Source organism: Piliocolobus tephrosceles, chromosome 16, assembly GCF_002776525.5.
Source record: "Piliocolobus tephrosceles isolate RC106 chromosome 16, ASM277652v3, whole genome shotgun sequence".
Taxonomy (NCBI): Eukaryota; Metazoa; Chordata; class Mammalia; order Primates; family Cercopithecidae; genus Piliocolobus; species Piliocolobus tephrosceles.
In genome coordinates this window covers 35,629,832-35,648,153 of record NC_045449.1, presented here as the reverse complement: position 1 = coordinate 35,648,153, position 18,322 = coordinate 35,629,832, and the positions used below count along the sequence as shown (strand labels likewise).

At 37.0% G+C, this 18,322-nt stretch overlaps 1 protein-coding gene across 5 annotated transcripts in view; it reads right to left on the bottom strand.

Annotated features, from left to right (window-relative positions):
- RNF43 (ring finger protein 43) overlaps positions 1–17,722 on the bottom strand; it is a 65,424-nt gene extending 47,702 nt beyond the window's left edge. Inside the window, exons 1-2 of one of the 5 annotated variants that reach the window (XM_023204612.1) lie at positions 17,162–17,722; positions 15,472–16,108 (exon numbers count right to left, since the gene is read on the bottom strand). In XM_023204612.1, coding sequence (XP_023060380.1) covers positions 15,472–15,723 — 252 coding nt within the window. In that variant the 5' untranslated portion in view covers positions 15,724–16,108; positions 17,162–17,722. Of the gene's footprint in view, positions 1–2,722; positions 2,805–15,471 lie in introns of those variants that run through there. The other 4 variants (XM_023204613.1, XM_023204614.1, XM_023204615.1 and 1 more) reach the window with 4 other exon arrangements.
- Positions 17,723–18,322: the final 600 nt, after the last annotated feature.

Below are 18,322 nucleotides of genomic sequence, written 5' to 3'. Positions count from 1 at the left end.
ATAGCAGCAATTTTTAAAATACTCTAAAATTTCAAAAACGGAAGATGTAAGAGTGATATATAATGTGATTCTAGGATCCCTCAGAATCTGATAAATAAAAACTTAGAAAGCAGCTGCTTTGTGTCAGTGATCACCTCATTGATCATGGAAGGAAGCTAATGGGGTTACCGACATGGAACAGGCACTCATACAAAGGTCCAGGGCAGATAAGTGATTCACCGTACCAACAAGCAAGGCAGTAACAGGTCTTAAGTTCCCACCCCAGAACTCATACAGTATTAGTCATTCTCTAAACCACTAAGGCTACCTGTACTACATTATGGTAATATTGAATCAGCATCCTTGACCCACAAAATTTTGAAGCTAAAGCCTTGTCCTTTTGGCTACATTAAAAATATAGTCTTGCTTAGTTGTGTTAAGCTGATGCCCAATTGAATGCAAATAGGTTAACTGAGCCTAAATCAATAACTTTCACACTTAGTAATATTTCTGATAGTAATTAGGTGAATAAGGAATAGCTCAAGTTTAATTATTATTTATTATTATTATTATTATTAATACCTAACATTTGCCATTTTCAAAGACAACACTCATACATTATTTCATTTCAGGTAGTCAGGCCATTTATTACTATTATTCCCATTTTACTCAGGAAGCCACAAGCTCAAAGAGGTTAAGCAATTTTCCTTTAGGTCATAAAGCTAAGAAGGATCAGCACTGAGATTAAAATACAAGTCTACTGAGAACACTTTTCACTGTAGGATGTTGCTCCTCATTTTAGAATACCTTTTATGCCTTATTATCATATTATATCATTATATATGAATCCTGTGCAAAGAGCACCATTTGGTGGGCATATTGTCTTAATTATTTGATTGGTGATAGAAATTATGTTCCTAGGTCAGAAGGCATCCAGTTACACATAAGTTAGAAGATAATGAAGTAACTCTGCCCTGAGGGAACCCAAGAAATACTCTGATATTCAAAAGGAAAGAAGTTCTTATCTAGGATTTCAGATTGCCTACAGAACAACTGCCTAATCACAGAGCGAATGCTGGTGACTGTAGGGTAACCTACATTTCTGGGAAAAGGAAAAAGCAACTGGGAGAAATGGTAGTTTCTCACCTTAGAAACTTTGCATGGTGGTCTGACTTCAGAGATATGTTCCTGATCTATTTTGGGGAAAATATACTCTCCTTCATGTTCACTAGATGCAGAACTGTACAGGTAATTTTCAAATAATAATTACCAAATGATTCATGCTTATTAATAGATCCTCACAAAAGTCTTGAAAACCAGGTAAACCAGAAAGTTACTTCTCCTCCATTTGATAAATTAAATAATTGTTGAATGTCATGCCAAAGACTATTTTACAACTCAACTGGAGAACTAGTGGTACTAGTCCTCCTGATGTTGGGACACCCAAGTGTTTGGGTATGCACCCACTGTTTGGGTGCCAAGCACTAGTTTCTGTGTAGAGTTTAGCTACAAGAGAAAATCAGATCTTCTGGCAGCACTTACAAGGCAGGTGCAGTCATAAAGAACTTGACTTTTGATTCCATTGTCTCTGCCAGGACAGGTGGTATGGTAGAATTATGGAATCTTGCCAGACAGGCTCTAACTCAAACCTCCCTTTAGAAAACAAAACAATAAAAATGGAAACAAAATGCCAAATCCTATTCCATACCCTGAAGATTGACATTGCTTGAAAAACTAGGGCATTTTATATAATACATTAATTTGTTTTAAGCCTACATCAACTCAGGAGAAATAAGACTACGAAAATGAAAGGTCAGTTGCAGGCTCGGCTCTTTCCTTATAAATTCAATTCCCTATTCCCCTATATAACGTAAGGGACACTTTCATTTCAGTGAATTTTATTCATACATTCCTAGCGTAAAAAAAAAAAAAAAAAAAAAAAAACCTATAATCTAATACCTGCATAGGAGTAACACAGGCAAGTTAGCACTGCTGAGTAGAATAAAAACCTTTGGCAAATCCTACTTACTTCCCAGATCCTACCTTACCTTCCTAGTACAAACTAGCACATCTCAAATTTTTGAGAATAGTCAGTTGATGATTCCGTGAAATAGATGGTCTTTCTCTAAAAAACTATAGCATGTTTGTTCAGAACCAAGTAAAAACAAAAGGATTGTTTCTAGTGGCAAAGATAGACAATTGATTATTTTTACCAGGTTTGTCTCCAGGGCAAGTCTTTGTGATTTATTGATATGTCTCCTGACCACAAGGACACCACGAGAAGACTCAGAGGAAGAATGCTCAAAGGATCCCTGTGAGGGCACTGTTAGCTGTCACCACTGGAAACACTGAGCATTTCTGGTGTTCCTGGAATCTATTTCCAACCACTACTGTGTGGTTGTGATGAAGGGATAGGAAGAGATTGGAAATCTTCTAGAGCAAATGCCCTCTTCAGTTCATAACCACAGAACCAAGATAAAATAACAAGAATGTACTTTGCCCAAAGCATAATTCTGCCTAAATCTGCCCTATCTATCATTTTTTCCCCCCTAATTCTTGTTTATGTTGTTGTTAATCTGCTCGAGGAAGGAAAGCTAGATAATCTACAAACAGGTTCCGGAAAGGCTTGGAAAATTTGTGGATTCAGAGAAAGTTATTTACGAGGAAGCCAAAATCTCTGAGAACAATGCCCTATAAATGTCCCAAAGTGTAAGAACCAAAATATTAAATGAATCGTTCTTACCCAGAAGATAATTTCTTAAAGTTATAGTCTTAATTTTCTTGGAATGATAAATTGTCTATTCAGGCCCCAGAGATGAGTCTGTGACGCTAATACTTAATGTGGTGGTTGTATCTCTTTATGCCTGACTCAATCAGTTGAAATCCAAAAGTAAGTTCTTCCTTGATTTACCTGCCAAGACCTGAGTTCAGGCCCTCAGGGTCTGAGGTTTTCCTTTGTGGGAGAAAATGACATCATCAACACCTCAGCGACAGTAGGGAATGCAGGGAATGTGGCTCCCAATATTTGGTGATACCATCAACTGTCCTGGGAGAAACCCCAAACTCCCAAGAGTCAAACATTGGTTTAAAAAAGTTTTTTGGGGGGTGGGCAGAGGGGGGAGGTTGTTGTTTTGGGTTTATTAATAGTGTTTGATGTTTCCAAGTATCAGTTTTAAAAGGGAAGATAAGTTAGGGGGACCTCTTCCAGTAAGTGTGTACCTCAAGAACCAAACATACGTGAATCAAGTCCAGATAGGGCAATTCAAGTCATTTGTATCTTACCGAGGCACATCCAACCAAGGAAGAATAAAGACTTAGTTACATTAGGCTCTCTCCCGGCTCTGAGATGAGTATATTCTTTGGGGGACTTGCTAATGTTGCAAGTTTGCATTCAAAATAAATTCTAGGCACTCACATAATACCCCAGTCTCCTCCAAACTTTCTTTGATGTCCAACAACTAAGGACAAGGATCTTTGATTATAAAACAATTTCTTTGGTTGGAAGAAAATTCTTTGCAGGGCGTGAACAGCAGGAGAAAGAAAAGGTTTTTCTGAAGTGCAAACTAGTTGGAAACCCCCTGGGGAAAGAATCTGATTCCCAGTCTTTGAGAGGAACAGGCCTGCCTGTACAAGCTGCCTCTGCTGAAGGCCTCTAAGAAGGCGCTTTTGTGTCTACTGTATGGCCCTCAGCAACAGCACGGCGGCCCTTCTCTTTTTTTTTTTGCGAGCGGAAGTTTTCCAACTCTGGGAATACACAATGCAGAAAGTCACGGTTTAATAACAAGGCATAGTTACTAATCAGATGGCCCCATTTCCACTCCTCCCAGTTGCCTCCAGATGCTTACATACTAGAGCTCTATCCCCCTTGCCCCATGGGTGAACACCCACTAGCTGCTCTGAAATCTTATTTTTAGTATAATTATTCAGCTTATCTCTAACAATTCACTTCACAGAGTACTTAGGATCAGAAGCATCCTACTCCTTTTACTTTCATGGTCCAGACTGGTTCTAGGTTGTCTCCGGCTCTTTCAGGTTTTTCCAAAGGTTAGATTCACTTAGGTGCAGGTTAGTGATTGAAGTCAATGTGTTCTGATGATTGGGACAGCCTTGACGAAGGATTTACAATAAGGGTCCTCAATCCACTACAGATATTTTAAAATATGAAACTCCAGAGAAAGGCTCCTTTTTTGTGTGCGTTAACTGGAATGTAAAGACAGTACAGGACCAGAAGACTGGGAGTACAACTGAGTCTCATGCTTAGTTCTGCTACCTATTTATTGTAAGACATTAATTTAGTCAGATTTTTTTCTATCACCTACCAAACAAATTTTGTCTTTGATGTCCAACAACTAAGGACAAAGAAAAAGAACTAAATAGGCAAGATACATGTCCCTTTAATATATGAAATCTATTTCTAGAATAAGCATAAACTCTAAAAGTTCAGAGCTGGAAAGGATCTTAAAGATTATTTAGTTCTCCCCCAACCCTACACCAACAGATGAAAGAATGGCCGGGCGCGGTGGCTCAAGCCTGTAATCCCAGCACTTTGGGAGGCCGAGACGGGCGGATCACGAGGTCAGGAGATCGAGACCATCCTGGCTAACACGGTGAAACCCCGTCTCTACTAAAAATACAAAAAACGGACTTTTCATACACCCCATGGGGGCAACCCAGTAATCCCAAATACTCACTCATGACAATTTTTAAATGTTTAATGTATGTCATAGAGTTTACTAACTTTAGAGTAAAATAATCTAATGCCATAGTGGATGGGTACATTCTTCTTAAATGGTTGTCTATACGCCTCACATTATACTAAAATCAACACATTTTAGGGAACAGGAATAACACATTTATGACTAAAGTCAATAATAAAAAAGGTACTAAAAACAATTTTTATTAAATAGAGATGATATTCAAATACTCTTCACTTTCTACATAAAGGGTCTTAGCATTTATTTCTTCCCTTATGGAATGTAGTTTGCGAAGAATTAAAATCAAGCTAGTTGAGATAAATTCAAACAAAACTTCCAATATGTTGAATTCTGTTTAAAGCTAAATTTACTGTTTTAACTAAAATTTAACAGGGACTGATTGGCACATTTTAGAAAGTCAGTTTACAACCTGAAAAAAAAAGCCATGGTGTCTAGTCATTCTAGACTCCTAAAGACAATGCTAAAGATGAGTATTATACACACAGGAATATAACAACCTGTAATTAACTGATAACAGTAAAAGGTTAGAAGGTATGACTGGGTTATAGTACTTTTTTCTCTAACTTTAAGCTACTTGAAGTTGCCTGGGTTAAAATTTAATATTTTTTCATTTGTTTTTTCTTTAATCATAGGGAATCTGAGACAGAATTACCACAATCACTTGAATGACTCCTGAAAAAATGAAAATCAGCATCCTAGGCCAGAAACGGTAGCTCATGCCTGTTATCCCAGAGCTTTGGGAGGCAGAAGTGGGAGGATGGCTTGAGCCCAGGAGTTCAAGGTTATAGTAAGCGCTGATGGTACCACTACACTCCAGCCTGGGTGACAGAGAGAGGTGACAGGGAAAGACCCTGTCTCTAATGACAAGAAAGAAAGAGGAAGGAAGGAAGGAAGGAAGGAAGGAAGGAAGGAAGGAGGAAAGAAGAGAAGAGAAGAGAAGAGGAAAGAGAAAAGAAAAGGAAAAGAAAAGAAAAGAAGAACGAAAGGAAGAAAGAGAAAATAAATCAGCACTCTAATGCATTTATGCCTACAACTACATCTGGCATTCAATACATAATGCCTCCTGCTATTTAAGTTGATTCTCCTCAGTTGGACTAGGCTAAGGTGCTGTTCTTTGAATTACTATAGTATCTGTCACAGAATTTGGTGCAAATAGGAAAACCACATTATAAGGCATCTAGGGAATCCAGCACATCTTCCAGTCTTGGTAAGATTCTCAGCCTAGACTTTATAAAGACATGATATTGCTCTGAGAAGATCCAGGACTACAGACCACTTGATGTGCAGTGATTTTGTGGCAGAATAAATGACACAGCACCACATAAAAGTATTGCTAGACTGTGGTGAGGTATTTTTTGTCTGCTCACTTGTTTTAAAGTATGCCTTGTAGTTGACTAGGGATCAAAGAGGAAAGAGACCCTGTGGCAGTCTATATCTTCTTAATGGAATGTTCAGGGGGAAATCTCTGCTGACATTTGCTTTTTAATTTCCCTGCAGTGACCCCAAAAGGTTTATATTAAATAAATAAACAATGCTAAAAATATCGGCCAGTAAGATACAGCAGCAGATTGGAATTCTTTGAAAAGCACCAATCTGAGTTCAATTCTTCATATATAAAATGAGAAGACTGGACTGACTGTTTTTTTCTGGCTTGAAATTTGATGATTATATTTCACAAATGAAATATTCTGCCACTTTTCCCTCCCCTCCAACAAAACTGTATTTTACTCTAGGAATGGAAAACTGAATGGGACTTAATTCCAATATAGGGCCAATATACTCCTTCAAAAGTTAAAGAAACTTGACCACAAGAATTTTAAAGTCAGATCATCAATATAATTCTAGGTAGAAGATATTAAAATAAGGGAACGCAAAACCCAGATCATATAAAAGATGTTTTTTGTTGTTTTAGAGTAGATAACACATAAGACTGTAGAAAATGGTTTGGGGGGAAAAAACGAATAGAAATCTATACATTTTTTTGTTTTGTATTTTTAGAAAATAGCAAAATAAGTAGACTTAAAACATAAGGCCTTTAGTCTCATCCAAATTATTCTACAGAAGTAAAATACCAACAGTGTTTCTCAAATGTCATATATTTATGTATGTACAACAATACCTTTTTGATATACTAGCATGCACAAAAGTGCATAATAATTTAATGTGCTATTTAAAATTATAGTTGTATTGTAGTCAATTTCCATCATGACAGGGTATTCTAGATTTGAAGCAACAACAACAAACAGGAGTCTTGAAGATAGTTATGCTGCCTCTGCTTTAGATTCAAAGACTGGAATTTTTTTTTTTTTTGAGACAGGGTCTCATTCTGTCACCCAGGTGGGAGTGCAGTGGCATAATCTTGGCTCACTGCAACCTCTGCCTCCCAGATTCAAGCGATTCTCCTGCCTCATCCTCCCAAGTAGCTGGGACTACAGGCATGCAATATCACACCTAGCTAATTTTTAAATTTTTTGGTAGAGACAGGGTTTCACCATGTTGGCCAGGCTGGTCTCAAACTCCTGACTTCAAGTGATCCACCTGCCCCAGCCTCCCAAAGTGCTGGGATTACAGGCGTGAGCCACCGCACCTGGCCTAGAGATGAGGATTTCTAAATATTGTAGTCTAACTTCTTGAGGAATAATGTGCCAGGCCTTTGTGCTTACAATTTTTTAAAAACCTTAGTTTTTAAATCATTTTGGTTGCTCTGGTGTTTCCAAGTTTGTAAATTAAACACAGATTCCAATATATTAAAAAGTATAGCACAAAATAAAATTTATGTATGAACTGTAAAGTTTAGAACCCAGATAAAAAGGGTATGTAAAGTAGCTTATCTGTCATTCAAAACAAGCAAGCAACAACAAATCTTGGCTTTAAAAAATATATACAGTTTTCCATTAGAGCAAATAGAAATTTAAGGGCCCAAAGAACCCTGCCTTATGGAAAGCAATGGAGCTTGAAGAGTGGAAACGAAAGATATGGGAAGAAAACAAAAAGTTACAGTTGGTTTTATACCCTCAGTTTTCTGAATGTAGTAACTAAATAGACACATAAAGCCACAATGGTTCTACTAATCTCAAAACGTGAGTAAAATATCCATTATTCTTAAGGGCCTTTCAGTGGAACTGCCATGCTGAAGGGATTGTAAGCATTTCTTGAATTGATGCAGTTCCACTTCATATTTGGAGAGCAGAATTCACTTACTACACATAGGAAGATCTTTGTCAGACATCATTTTTTAGTTCTGGAGTTCCTTCACCTAAGGTCAGGCCACTTTCTTATAACTGCATCATAATATTGTTGTTTGTCTGACTTCAAGTAATATATACAAGTACTTTTCAAATTAAGTAAACTGAAGGTAAATTTGTTTTGAGAATTTGGTTTAATTTCTTGAAATAATTGGGATTATGTCAGGATAGTTGCTCTTCATCTGGAGTCCTTAGATCTCTAGATATGTCTTACAGACTCTCTCAACTCACTGAGATTTTATGCAAAATTGTGTATGTTAAGTATTTGTGTGTATTTTGTGCCTATGGTCAATAATGGTTACCACATTCTCAAAAGGACCTGTGGCACACACAAACAAGATTAAAAACTGTGCTTTAGGGTATCTAAAAACCAGAATTGGTAACCACAAATTTAAGTACTAAGAAGGTAAGGTCCTTTGGATGCACGCTAATATCTTAAAATCAAAGGTTTAAAATCAGGACCTGAATAATCTTTCTTGGAAAACCAGAATATCCTAAACAGCAAGGTTTAAGCTATCAAACTAAAGAAAAAATCTAAAATCCTGTGTAAAGGAGCACCTTAAACATATCGATTACAGCCACATTTATGATTTTTGAAATAACAAGACACTAGGCTGTTGGTAAGTCAGAAGAGTAAAGGAACATAGCCTGCTATATCAAACCACACACACTCAAAATAATCTATCTTATAACATACTTTAAAAATGTGATAAGCATGTTTTATTCTAGAGTGATCTCCCAGCCATCAGAGTTACTCGGTACTACAATATTCCTTATATTCATTAATAAATATTTACTGAGTACCCACCATGTCCAAGGACTAAGTATACTTAGGTGCTAAGTATACAGCTTTGAACAAAGGAGACAAAAATCCTTGCTTTCACAGAACTCATATTCTATTGTGGGGAGATAGACAACTACAAAACTAAAACATTATAGCATGCCACATTAATAATTTTGTAAAGAAAAATATAGCAGGAAAGGAGAATAGGAGTCCTTGGGTAAATAGGAAAAGGCCTTTAGGATTTCCACTCAGTAGAACTGACCTTTGAGAAACCAACATCTTCAGGTTCCTTAAAAGTTGATTACTCTCCTATCTCCTGCAAACCAGACTGGCTCAGTCTCTGTGCAACTTTGTTCTTAGATGATTTACTTTCTTTCTCTTTCCCAGTATATTTCCTTTTCTGTAAAATGGAGTTAATAGCACCTGTTCTTATCTGGCTCCAGGTATGGTGAATCATTTTAAGCTTCTTGGAAGAAAATTTCTACATAAATTTAATAGAATATCATTCTCACAGTCTTCTCTAACAATACCCTGCTACCAATTCTGGTTCCTAACAGGATATTACTCATTTATAACATTTTTAAAAATCTACTGTAATTAGCAATTTGAAAATTTTTAAAAATCCAATAAACTCTTTCCAATTAACAAAATGTAAAGGCTTTTTAATAAAACAAAAACAAACAAGCAAAACCATGACCTCCAGGAATACCTTGTTTCTTAGACAGGGTCTCACTATGTTGCCCAGGCTGATCTCGAAATCCTGGGCTCAAGTGATCCTCCCACCTTAGCCTCTCACTGTGCTGGGATTACAGGCGTGAGCCACCACACCTGGTCCAGGAATACCTTTAATAATGCAGACAACATGGAAAACCCCTGTCTCTACAAAAAATTAAAAATTAGCTGGGCATAGTGCTCCATGCTTGTGGTCCCAGCTACTTGTGGGGCTGAGGTGGGCAGATCGCTTGAGCCCAGGAGGTCGAGGCTGCAGTGAGCCGTGTCTGCACCACTGCACTCCAGCCTGGAAGACAGAACAAGACCCTATCTCAAAAAACAAAGAAAGAAAAAAAGTAAAGTAAATTATGGCTAGTTTCGGGATAATTACAACACACACACATATATACATACACACTTTACTATAAAACAAAACCCAAGGAAACACCTACCCCCTCCCCCCACCCCCCACCCCCTGCCAACCAAGAGTCTGCCAAATGAACACTAAATAGCCTGATGGGAGCAATAGCCAGGGACATACTTCATTCATTACCTCCTATTAACCAGATATGTATGAAGTTGAACTTACAAATTTTTGTTGGATACAAATTTTTGTTGAAGTACAGAACTGTTATATATACAAATCTGTTTGATGAGAACTTATTAAAAATTATCATTGAAAATATTCTGCAGCTTCTTTCTCTTTTCTGGGTGCCAGGCTTCTAACAACAAGGCCAAGTCTAGAATAGAAGACTCGAAAGCCATGTCAGGAAGGCTCTGAGCTGGGACCATAGGAGGCAAGCACCTAAGAATGTTTGTGAGCACAAAGGAACTGTGTCTGATGGTATACTCCTGACTACATTCCAAAGTCAATTACTAATTAATTGGATTTTCTGCACCTTCATTTACATAAATAACAGAGTTGACCATACTTTGAATATCTACTCTATACTTCTTTTAAAGGCTGGCATCAAACAAAATCACAAAATTTCTATTTTAAAATTTCTGCATAGAAGGAACTCTAACTTGAGCAATGTCAGTTAAATGCATGCTATTTCAATGTTTATTATTTCAGGTTCCTATATTAGATAACTTAACCTAGACTTTTAAAATGAAGAGAAAGATGATAAAATATGTTACATTATAAGGGAGATACTGAGTAAACAGACATTGTGATTTACTGTCTTTGCAAATGGAACACAAAATGAGAGAAATAGAAGAAATACAGAGATTATTAGAAGGTAGCAGGATATGATGCATTCTGGATCAATCTCAGATCATGGCACTTATCATTTTCATTCCTTTCTACTCTAGAAATAAATTTTTTATACAAACTCTAGACTGATGTTCTCTTCATCTGTGGCATTCTTACATATACAGAATTTTAGAGCTGGTAAAGCATGGGCTCTGCAGTTCAAGTTCCAGTAACACCACTTATTAGACAATAACAGTTAATACTTTGACAGATATTAACATTTTAATCCTCAGTTTGCTTATCTGTAAAATGTAAAAAATAAAGGTACTGAATTTCTTCTCTCATGAAGTTATTATGAGAATTCAATGCGCTAATACATGCAAAGTGCATAGCAGAAGTTTAGTAGTATTATATTTTAATTCCTCAGTTTCACAGACTGGAAATCTGAAGCCTACAAAGGCAAAAACTATTTTGTCCCAAATCATACAACTATTAATATTTATAGTGGCAGCATATTCCTGTGTGTGTGGAACTAAAAGTCAAGTCCTCCAAGTCACAGTTTAGATACTTTGCCAACTATAGTTTGCAACATAGGACTGTCTCTCTAGCTTTGGCCAAAAACTTAAAGTTTCAGGCCCTGCCTACAAATAATGTAAAAATGCAACGATGGGATAACTATGTGCTGACTAACAGGTAAAATTAAGAGGCAAGCAGAGATAGTGTGCAAAGGGGAATTTCTCCAGGAGGTGTTCACTGCTACTGGCCATGTGCTAAACTACCGCTGCTCCCATGGTAGGTCTGAAGCCTCAGGGGAATACATTTTAATCTTGATCATAACTTTATCCTGGAGTCTAAGAAAATCCAGGACAACCAGCTGAGCAGGAAGAGTGTGATAGTTAGAGAATTGGTGACATCTCTTGTGCTACACTAAGATCCTCTTACTCTTTTGCTCTGAGAAGCAAGAATAATTTTGAGTTGTCCCTTGAAAAAATATTTATAAACAATAAACAGGATTGAGAAATAAAATATGACTGTAATCATTTTTAGAAGTGGTGGCAATAATATTCCTTGAAATAATAGAAACAAACATTGATAAGAGGTAACCAAACCAGAAAAGTGGAAATTAGACCATGAATCAGCTCCAACACTTTTCCTTCTATAATGGTATAAAACAGGAGAGAAAGAATATATTCCAATGTGAATAAAAACAGTAAGAAGTAATCACTATCATTTAGTCCTTTTTATCAGTCACCGCCAGGTAATTAAGAGATCTGAAAAGTTTCCTTGACCTGGATTTTTGATGGTTATTAAAATACCGATCCAGAATAGCAGTGGAAGGTAATCCTAAATGTACAAATTCAGTGGAAAACAAAAGAAAAATAAAAGAGTGGAAGGAAATCAGAGAAGAGGAAGAGACAAATATTTTGGCAAATGTAGGGGAAACATAATAATTAGACACTTTAAAGACAATGACAAAGAGCTGGAATGATACAGTAATATACAGAAGCAACTCTTGGGCAAAATAGAAAGGAAAATAATAAAATTTGGACAGGACTAAAATGAGATGTTCTGAAATCGAAAAGAGAGGACTTGAGAAATAGAAGGGCAAAGGCAACAACATTTCCTCTTCTATTTTGACTTTATTCTAGCGCTTTTAGAAGAATATTACAATTAATAATTTTGAACATACCTTGTAAAATGGATCATTACTATTGGCAAGGAAAACCCTAAGCACAAACAGTGAGGGATAAGAATCAGAACGAAAATCGTCAAAACTTGACTTTTCTTTTTTTTTCTTTTTTTTTTTTTTTTGAGACGGAGTCTCACTCTGTCACCCAGGCTGGAGTGCAGTGGCCGGATCTCAGCTTACTGCAAGCTCCGCCTCCCAGGTTTACGCCATTCTCCTGTCTCAGCCTCCCGAGTAGCTGGGACTACAGGTGCCGCCACCACGCTGAGCTAGTTTTTTGTATTTTTTATTAGACACGGGGTTTCACCGTGTTAGCCAGGATGGTCTCGATCACCTGACCTCGTGATCCACGCGTCTGGGCCTCCCAAAGTGCTGGGATTACAGGCTTGAGCCACCGCGCCTGGCTGAAAAACTTGACTTTCAATGCCCTTGTACATACAGCCATCAGACAAAGTTGAGACAAAATTCTTTTAGAGGCAATTCTATGATCTATTATACTATTTAACAAATTGGGGGCACATTGTCAAGGAGGGGTCTCCTTTTATCTAAGAAAAATTAAAATCATAATACAAATGAAAATTCAGTTAGTTTGGTCCTTATGAAATTGTCTATATGCTGAATTAATGAACAAAATGTAAAGAAATGTCTGCTTTTCAGAAATTATCTGAGAATTCCAGAAACAACATTTTTTTTTTAAATCGCTGTTCTCATAACTGTACATTTTTTGGCACAGAGCATTCTCAGGTTTAAAAAGATTTGACTGCAATCTTTGGAGACAACTAATCTTAACAGGCAACTAGAATAATTCGCAGTTAGAAGGATTCACAGAATTATCCAGAATTCCTCAAAACCAAAGAGAAGACTCCTTTTAGATTTGTGACACCAGGGTACAGCTCTCTACTGAGAAAGTTAAAGTACAGCAAAGCACATCTCTAGAAGATATAAACGGAGCTTCAGTTAAATGCAAGGCTTGGCTAACCACAGTTTAGTAAAACTGAGTTGCAGTGTAATCTGATAAGGAACAAACAGCATGGATTCCAGAAGTATAAACCATGTGTCCCTAACACACTAGAGTTCTTTGAAAGAATTAATCAAAAAATGGATAAAGAAAACCATATATATAATTCAGAAGCTTGTTTTTTTAAAAATAAAGTTTCTCATAAGAGGCTATTGAGAAACTTTAATAACTGTTATAGATTAAAAATTGATTAACAGACAATAAACCAAAACCAATATGGAAAGTATCCAGAAATGAATACTAAGCTAGTGAAAAGGCTTATTTAAAGACCTAAAAGAAGCATATGTGGACAGAAAGGTGAAGACTAAACAATTGCCAGTGACGTAGAACTATCCACTGTAAAGCCTGAGTCTTTGCTAAGGTATGATGAAATTCCCTCTTCACAAAGTAAAAACAATACTTAATGTATAATGATAGGATCAAAGTTAATAGTTAAAAAAAGAAAAAAGATTGGTAAGATTTGCCAGAGTGAGAAAAAGGATAGAATAAGAGAAGATATGATAAAGATTGATAAAATGATGAATGGCAAAGAGAATGCCAACTGGTGGTGTTTGTTTACTTTTTCCTTTATGAAAACACAAACTTTATGTAGAGCTTTATGATAATAACATTAAAACTTAAAAGAATACATTTTATGGACCACATAATTAGCCCACTGAACATGCTATCACAGGATATCAATAAGGCACGTATGGCTCTCAAAAATTTCAGTGATATCAAAATATGACTAGTAAAATTACTTATGGTAAAAACTAAAATGGAGCACACAATTCATGCTTTAGGGTATTAACTAGGCAAGGCCAGGAAGGAAGTTTCCTTTCCAATTGCTGTAGTATTCAAGATGATTTATGATTTTAGCTTTTAAGTATTCCTAATTCCATTTTAGAGTCCAAATTATCTTATTCAAAAAAATCTTATGCCATTTTTCCAGATATACTCTTCTTTCCTATTTTTCTAAATAGCAAAGCCTTCCATTTTCACCTAATTCTCCTTCTACTTCATTTATCCCAGCTTCAAAATATTGCCTAAGAAGTGATAATGAATAAACACTAAACCATATATTAAAGAATACATGTTTGGGAATAAGTTCTATAATTTGTTAAATTTTCCTATCTTCTCTAAGTAGACAATAATTAAAATTCATACAATAAATTGGTTCTGTTCATAGTCTGTTCACATCACAAAATTAAAATTTGAGTTTGGATGCTAAGATAGATCACATTTAAGAATATTTTAACCTGTGTCCAGTAGCTACAGCAAGAATTGTTCTTTTATATGATAAATTTCAATCAATAAGCAACATCATTTTATGGAGTAAGACAGTGGAAAGACCATTAAAAAGGTACAGCCCTCTAGGTTCTGTCTTTACTATGGGGAACGAGCAATTGGTCTATGAAATGCTATGGCCCCAGTCATTTCATGTAGGAATGAGTTACAGGCAACATTCACAGTCTGAAAGCCTAAGAATCTGTGTCTCTGAAAAACTTGGCAGATCAGTAAAAACTATGTTAAATTTAAATTCTTGAAAATGATAAAATCATGTGTGGATGAGGCCAAAGTGATCAGGAGGCAGGTTTACACCTGTGTCCATTTTGTAATCCAATCCTCTCCATTTTGCGCTTAGCAATAGGGTGCCACACGTGGTGTCAGGCCAGCCATAGCATTCAAGCTTGACTGAATTTTAAAAGTGACACAGTAATCAAATATGCTCCAAGGGCATTCCAGAATTTCAGGTGCTGCTGACCATTAAAATCAACCTTCTTAGTGCTTACTTCAATTTAAACAGGATGTAAAGTACAATCCTCACGTCAATTAAACACAAGCTCATATATTTAATCTATCAAAAATTAGAGCCCAGAATATATCACTTAAAAAAAAGGTATTATGTGTATCTAAGTAGTTATGCAATACCAGTTAAAAATAAGCAGATAATCTTCTAAAATATAGGATTTATGTATTTCTTCCAGAGTATAAAATAAGAATTTGCTTTAGAATGCCAATAAGGCAGTATCTACTCTTTCTATGAAATAGAAAGCTAAGCAGTAGAAGCCCATGTATGGTATTTCATTTGGGAGACAAAAGAAGAAAGGCATATTTCAAACAGATGGAAAGTGAAATATAATAAAGTTATACTTGCCTGCATTAATTTTCCTTCTGCTGGAGTTATTTCAGCAACACCAGCAAACACACCTTCCAAAGTGAGATTCAGTTTTCCTGTGGGGTCCATTTTCAAGGGGATCACTCTGATAATAGCTTTCTGTTCTGCTGATCTTTCAGACTCCACCGCTGCTGCCAGCACCAGTCCTGTGCGTCCAAAGCCTGCCTGCAGGGTAGCCATCAGCAGCCAGGGCCAGAGGGCAGCCAGCTGCAGCTGGTGGCCACCACTCATGCTACCAGCTGCAGCAATGCACTTCAACCATACATACTGCTTCCACTAGCTAATACCAAATGCAGGTTCTCAGATCCAGACAAATGGAGGAAAAGAACATTTATGCTTCAGTTTCAGAAAGCCAAGTCGTAGTTTTGGCCCTTCCTTTCTCTAAAGTTTATTCCTAAGAACAGGTGGCATTCCTGATTGGGCAGAGAAGAGGATATTTTCAGCCCACATCTGCAGCAGGTATGTCATTTTCTCCCATCTTCACTGTGACTAGTAAAGATCGCACCACTTCTCTTTGGAATTTCCAACTTTGCTTGTGATTGAATGTCACATCGTGAATTTGTATAATGTCAGATCACTTGGCATTGCTCTTCCATATGCATCAAGTTGCCAGGCACTAAACCCAACGTTCATGAACAAAACAAGGCAAAGTAAACAGCTACAGCCATGCATCAAAGGTGAGAGTGAAGAACTCCAGCTCAGAAAAGGAAGAGATGGCCTCTTTTAAGCCATAATATGTATCAATGGTAAATGACTAAAAACCACAAGGAGATTTTTTTTTTTAATGGAAGAGAAGAGGGAACAATAAAAATTTCAGGCCACATGTTGATGTCCAAAGATGCTACAACATGTATTTAGAAAAGTTTCCACATTAAACTGTATTTCAGTGTAGCCAGGGTTCCAGGCCCACTGCATTTACAGACTTTTCATGAACTTAGACATCCATAATTTTTTGTGTTTTACCAAAATTTGCCTATAAATTAGGTGCTAATTTATGTATCCTCACACATTACAGGATAATCCTGAGCATCACAACCTTTTCCAACTTTCATAATTAGAGTATTTGAAAAGGTTAGCTTTCCAATTATTTTTCCAATTAAAATTCATATTTCTATCTCCATTTTCTTTTCTCTCTTAAGGATTCTTGATTTTATTCTCCAGCTCGGAAATGCCGAGCACTTTGATTTCCCATGAGATGCTTTTGGAAACTACTTTAATATCCAGATTTTATGATCTGTAATTTTCTAGGTTCATAAGAAAAACAAAGGACTATTCCTAACATGTTTTCAAATTCCTTGAGGGGGTGGGGAATAAAAGGTAGGGGGAGCAGGGAGGCGATGAACCACAGGCTCTAGGTAGAATACCCTGAAAAAATACAAATAAGCTTGAATAGAATAAATCTGTGCTATTTCCAGGCACTATGAAAATTTGGGTCTTTGTACAAACACAGAATAATATTTTTAAAATGTGCACCCTTAAGTAAATAGAAATACACTTCACCCACAAAGCCCTCTGTGTTCCAAGGTCAAGTTTAAAAATATTATAAAGTTTTCAGAATAAGTGCTGAAAAGCTAAGCAATTGAACAACATGAACCTGTTATATAGATTCGTTTCTTTTGCTGAGGCAGAGGGAGGGGGGAAAAAAGAATTTCAAAAGAAATCTGCAAACCTGTTGCGCTGTCGGGCCCACTGGAATCCACGGGGGTGAAACAAATTCAATTATGCTTTTACAGATTCTGCTCAAAAAAGGTTTCAACTGCTTAACCAACAGCTCATTCTTCCACCTTCTTACTCTGCAACCAAACAAAGTGCCCCATACTACAGGTAGGTGCCGAGAAATTCCGCAGCCTGAAAAAATAATCCATGCAGGTCAAAGGCAGAAATTTACTCCAGGATGAGAGATGCTGTCCCCAAGAACTAGATTAAACACTTATAGAAAATCCAAAATCATTTCTGAAACCTCCTTTCTAATAAAAGTTCATTTTTTTCTCCAAACAGCATATAAAATGACCAAGTCTTGAAAGAGAAAAGGGGCAAAGTAGCAAATACATCAACAATTCACTATCAGAAACACAGAAAATCCCAGAGAAAGAAGGCAGTATCTCTGAATCATGGATAGACTTGGAAAGTTCGGAAGGATTCGAGTGCTTCCTTTCAGAAAGACAATTCTGGATCAACTCCCTAGAGCAGGAAGCCTGTGGTTTGTAATTGGTGTTCTAGCTCTGACTCCCTCCCCTGGGACGGCAATCACGCTCTCTACCTGCTGACAAAGTGAGGGTGGAGCTGCTGGAGGCAACCACCCCCCACCCTGCCCCCCTCCTCCTGGTGCGCGCACACAACACTTACTTAACCAGACACGTTCTTTTGCTCTCTCCCCTCCCTCAGCTCCTCTACTCCCTCTATTGAGCCACAGCTAAACTGCATCCAATTTGATCCCCAGTACCTCTCTCTGGGTACGCAAGCTACCACATGCAAATCAGGGCCACTCAAACATATCTAAGCAGACTCTGCACCCAACAGAGCATAGATGATGGTATGAGGAAATAAACAGAAAAAAAAAAGGTAATCTAGAAAAGAATGGACACAAAGTTTTGCAAATATAAATTCAAAAGGATTTCTGCTCATTCCAAGTTTGAGTGTCTGTGAATGGCAGAAAGCCAGAATAAAGTGATCCTGTGCTTTAGTACTTACTGATTTACTGCTGCTTATGTCTGCTACCCTGGGAAGGGCTCTGTCCATTTTATGCTTAGCTTTTCTTCAGCTCTTACTAATTTAAATTCAGTAGCTCTGTCTAAACTGTGCCTATATGGAACTTTCAAATCAGGTTCGT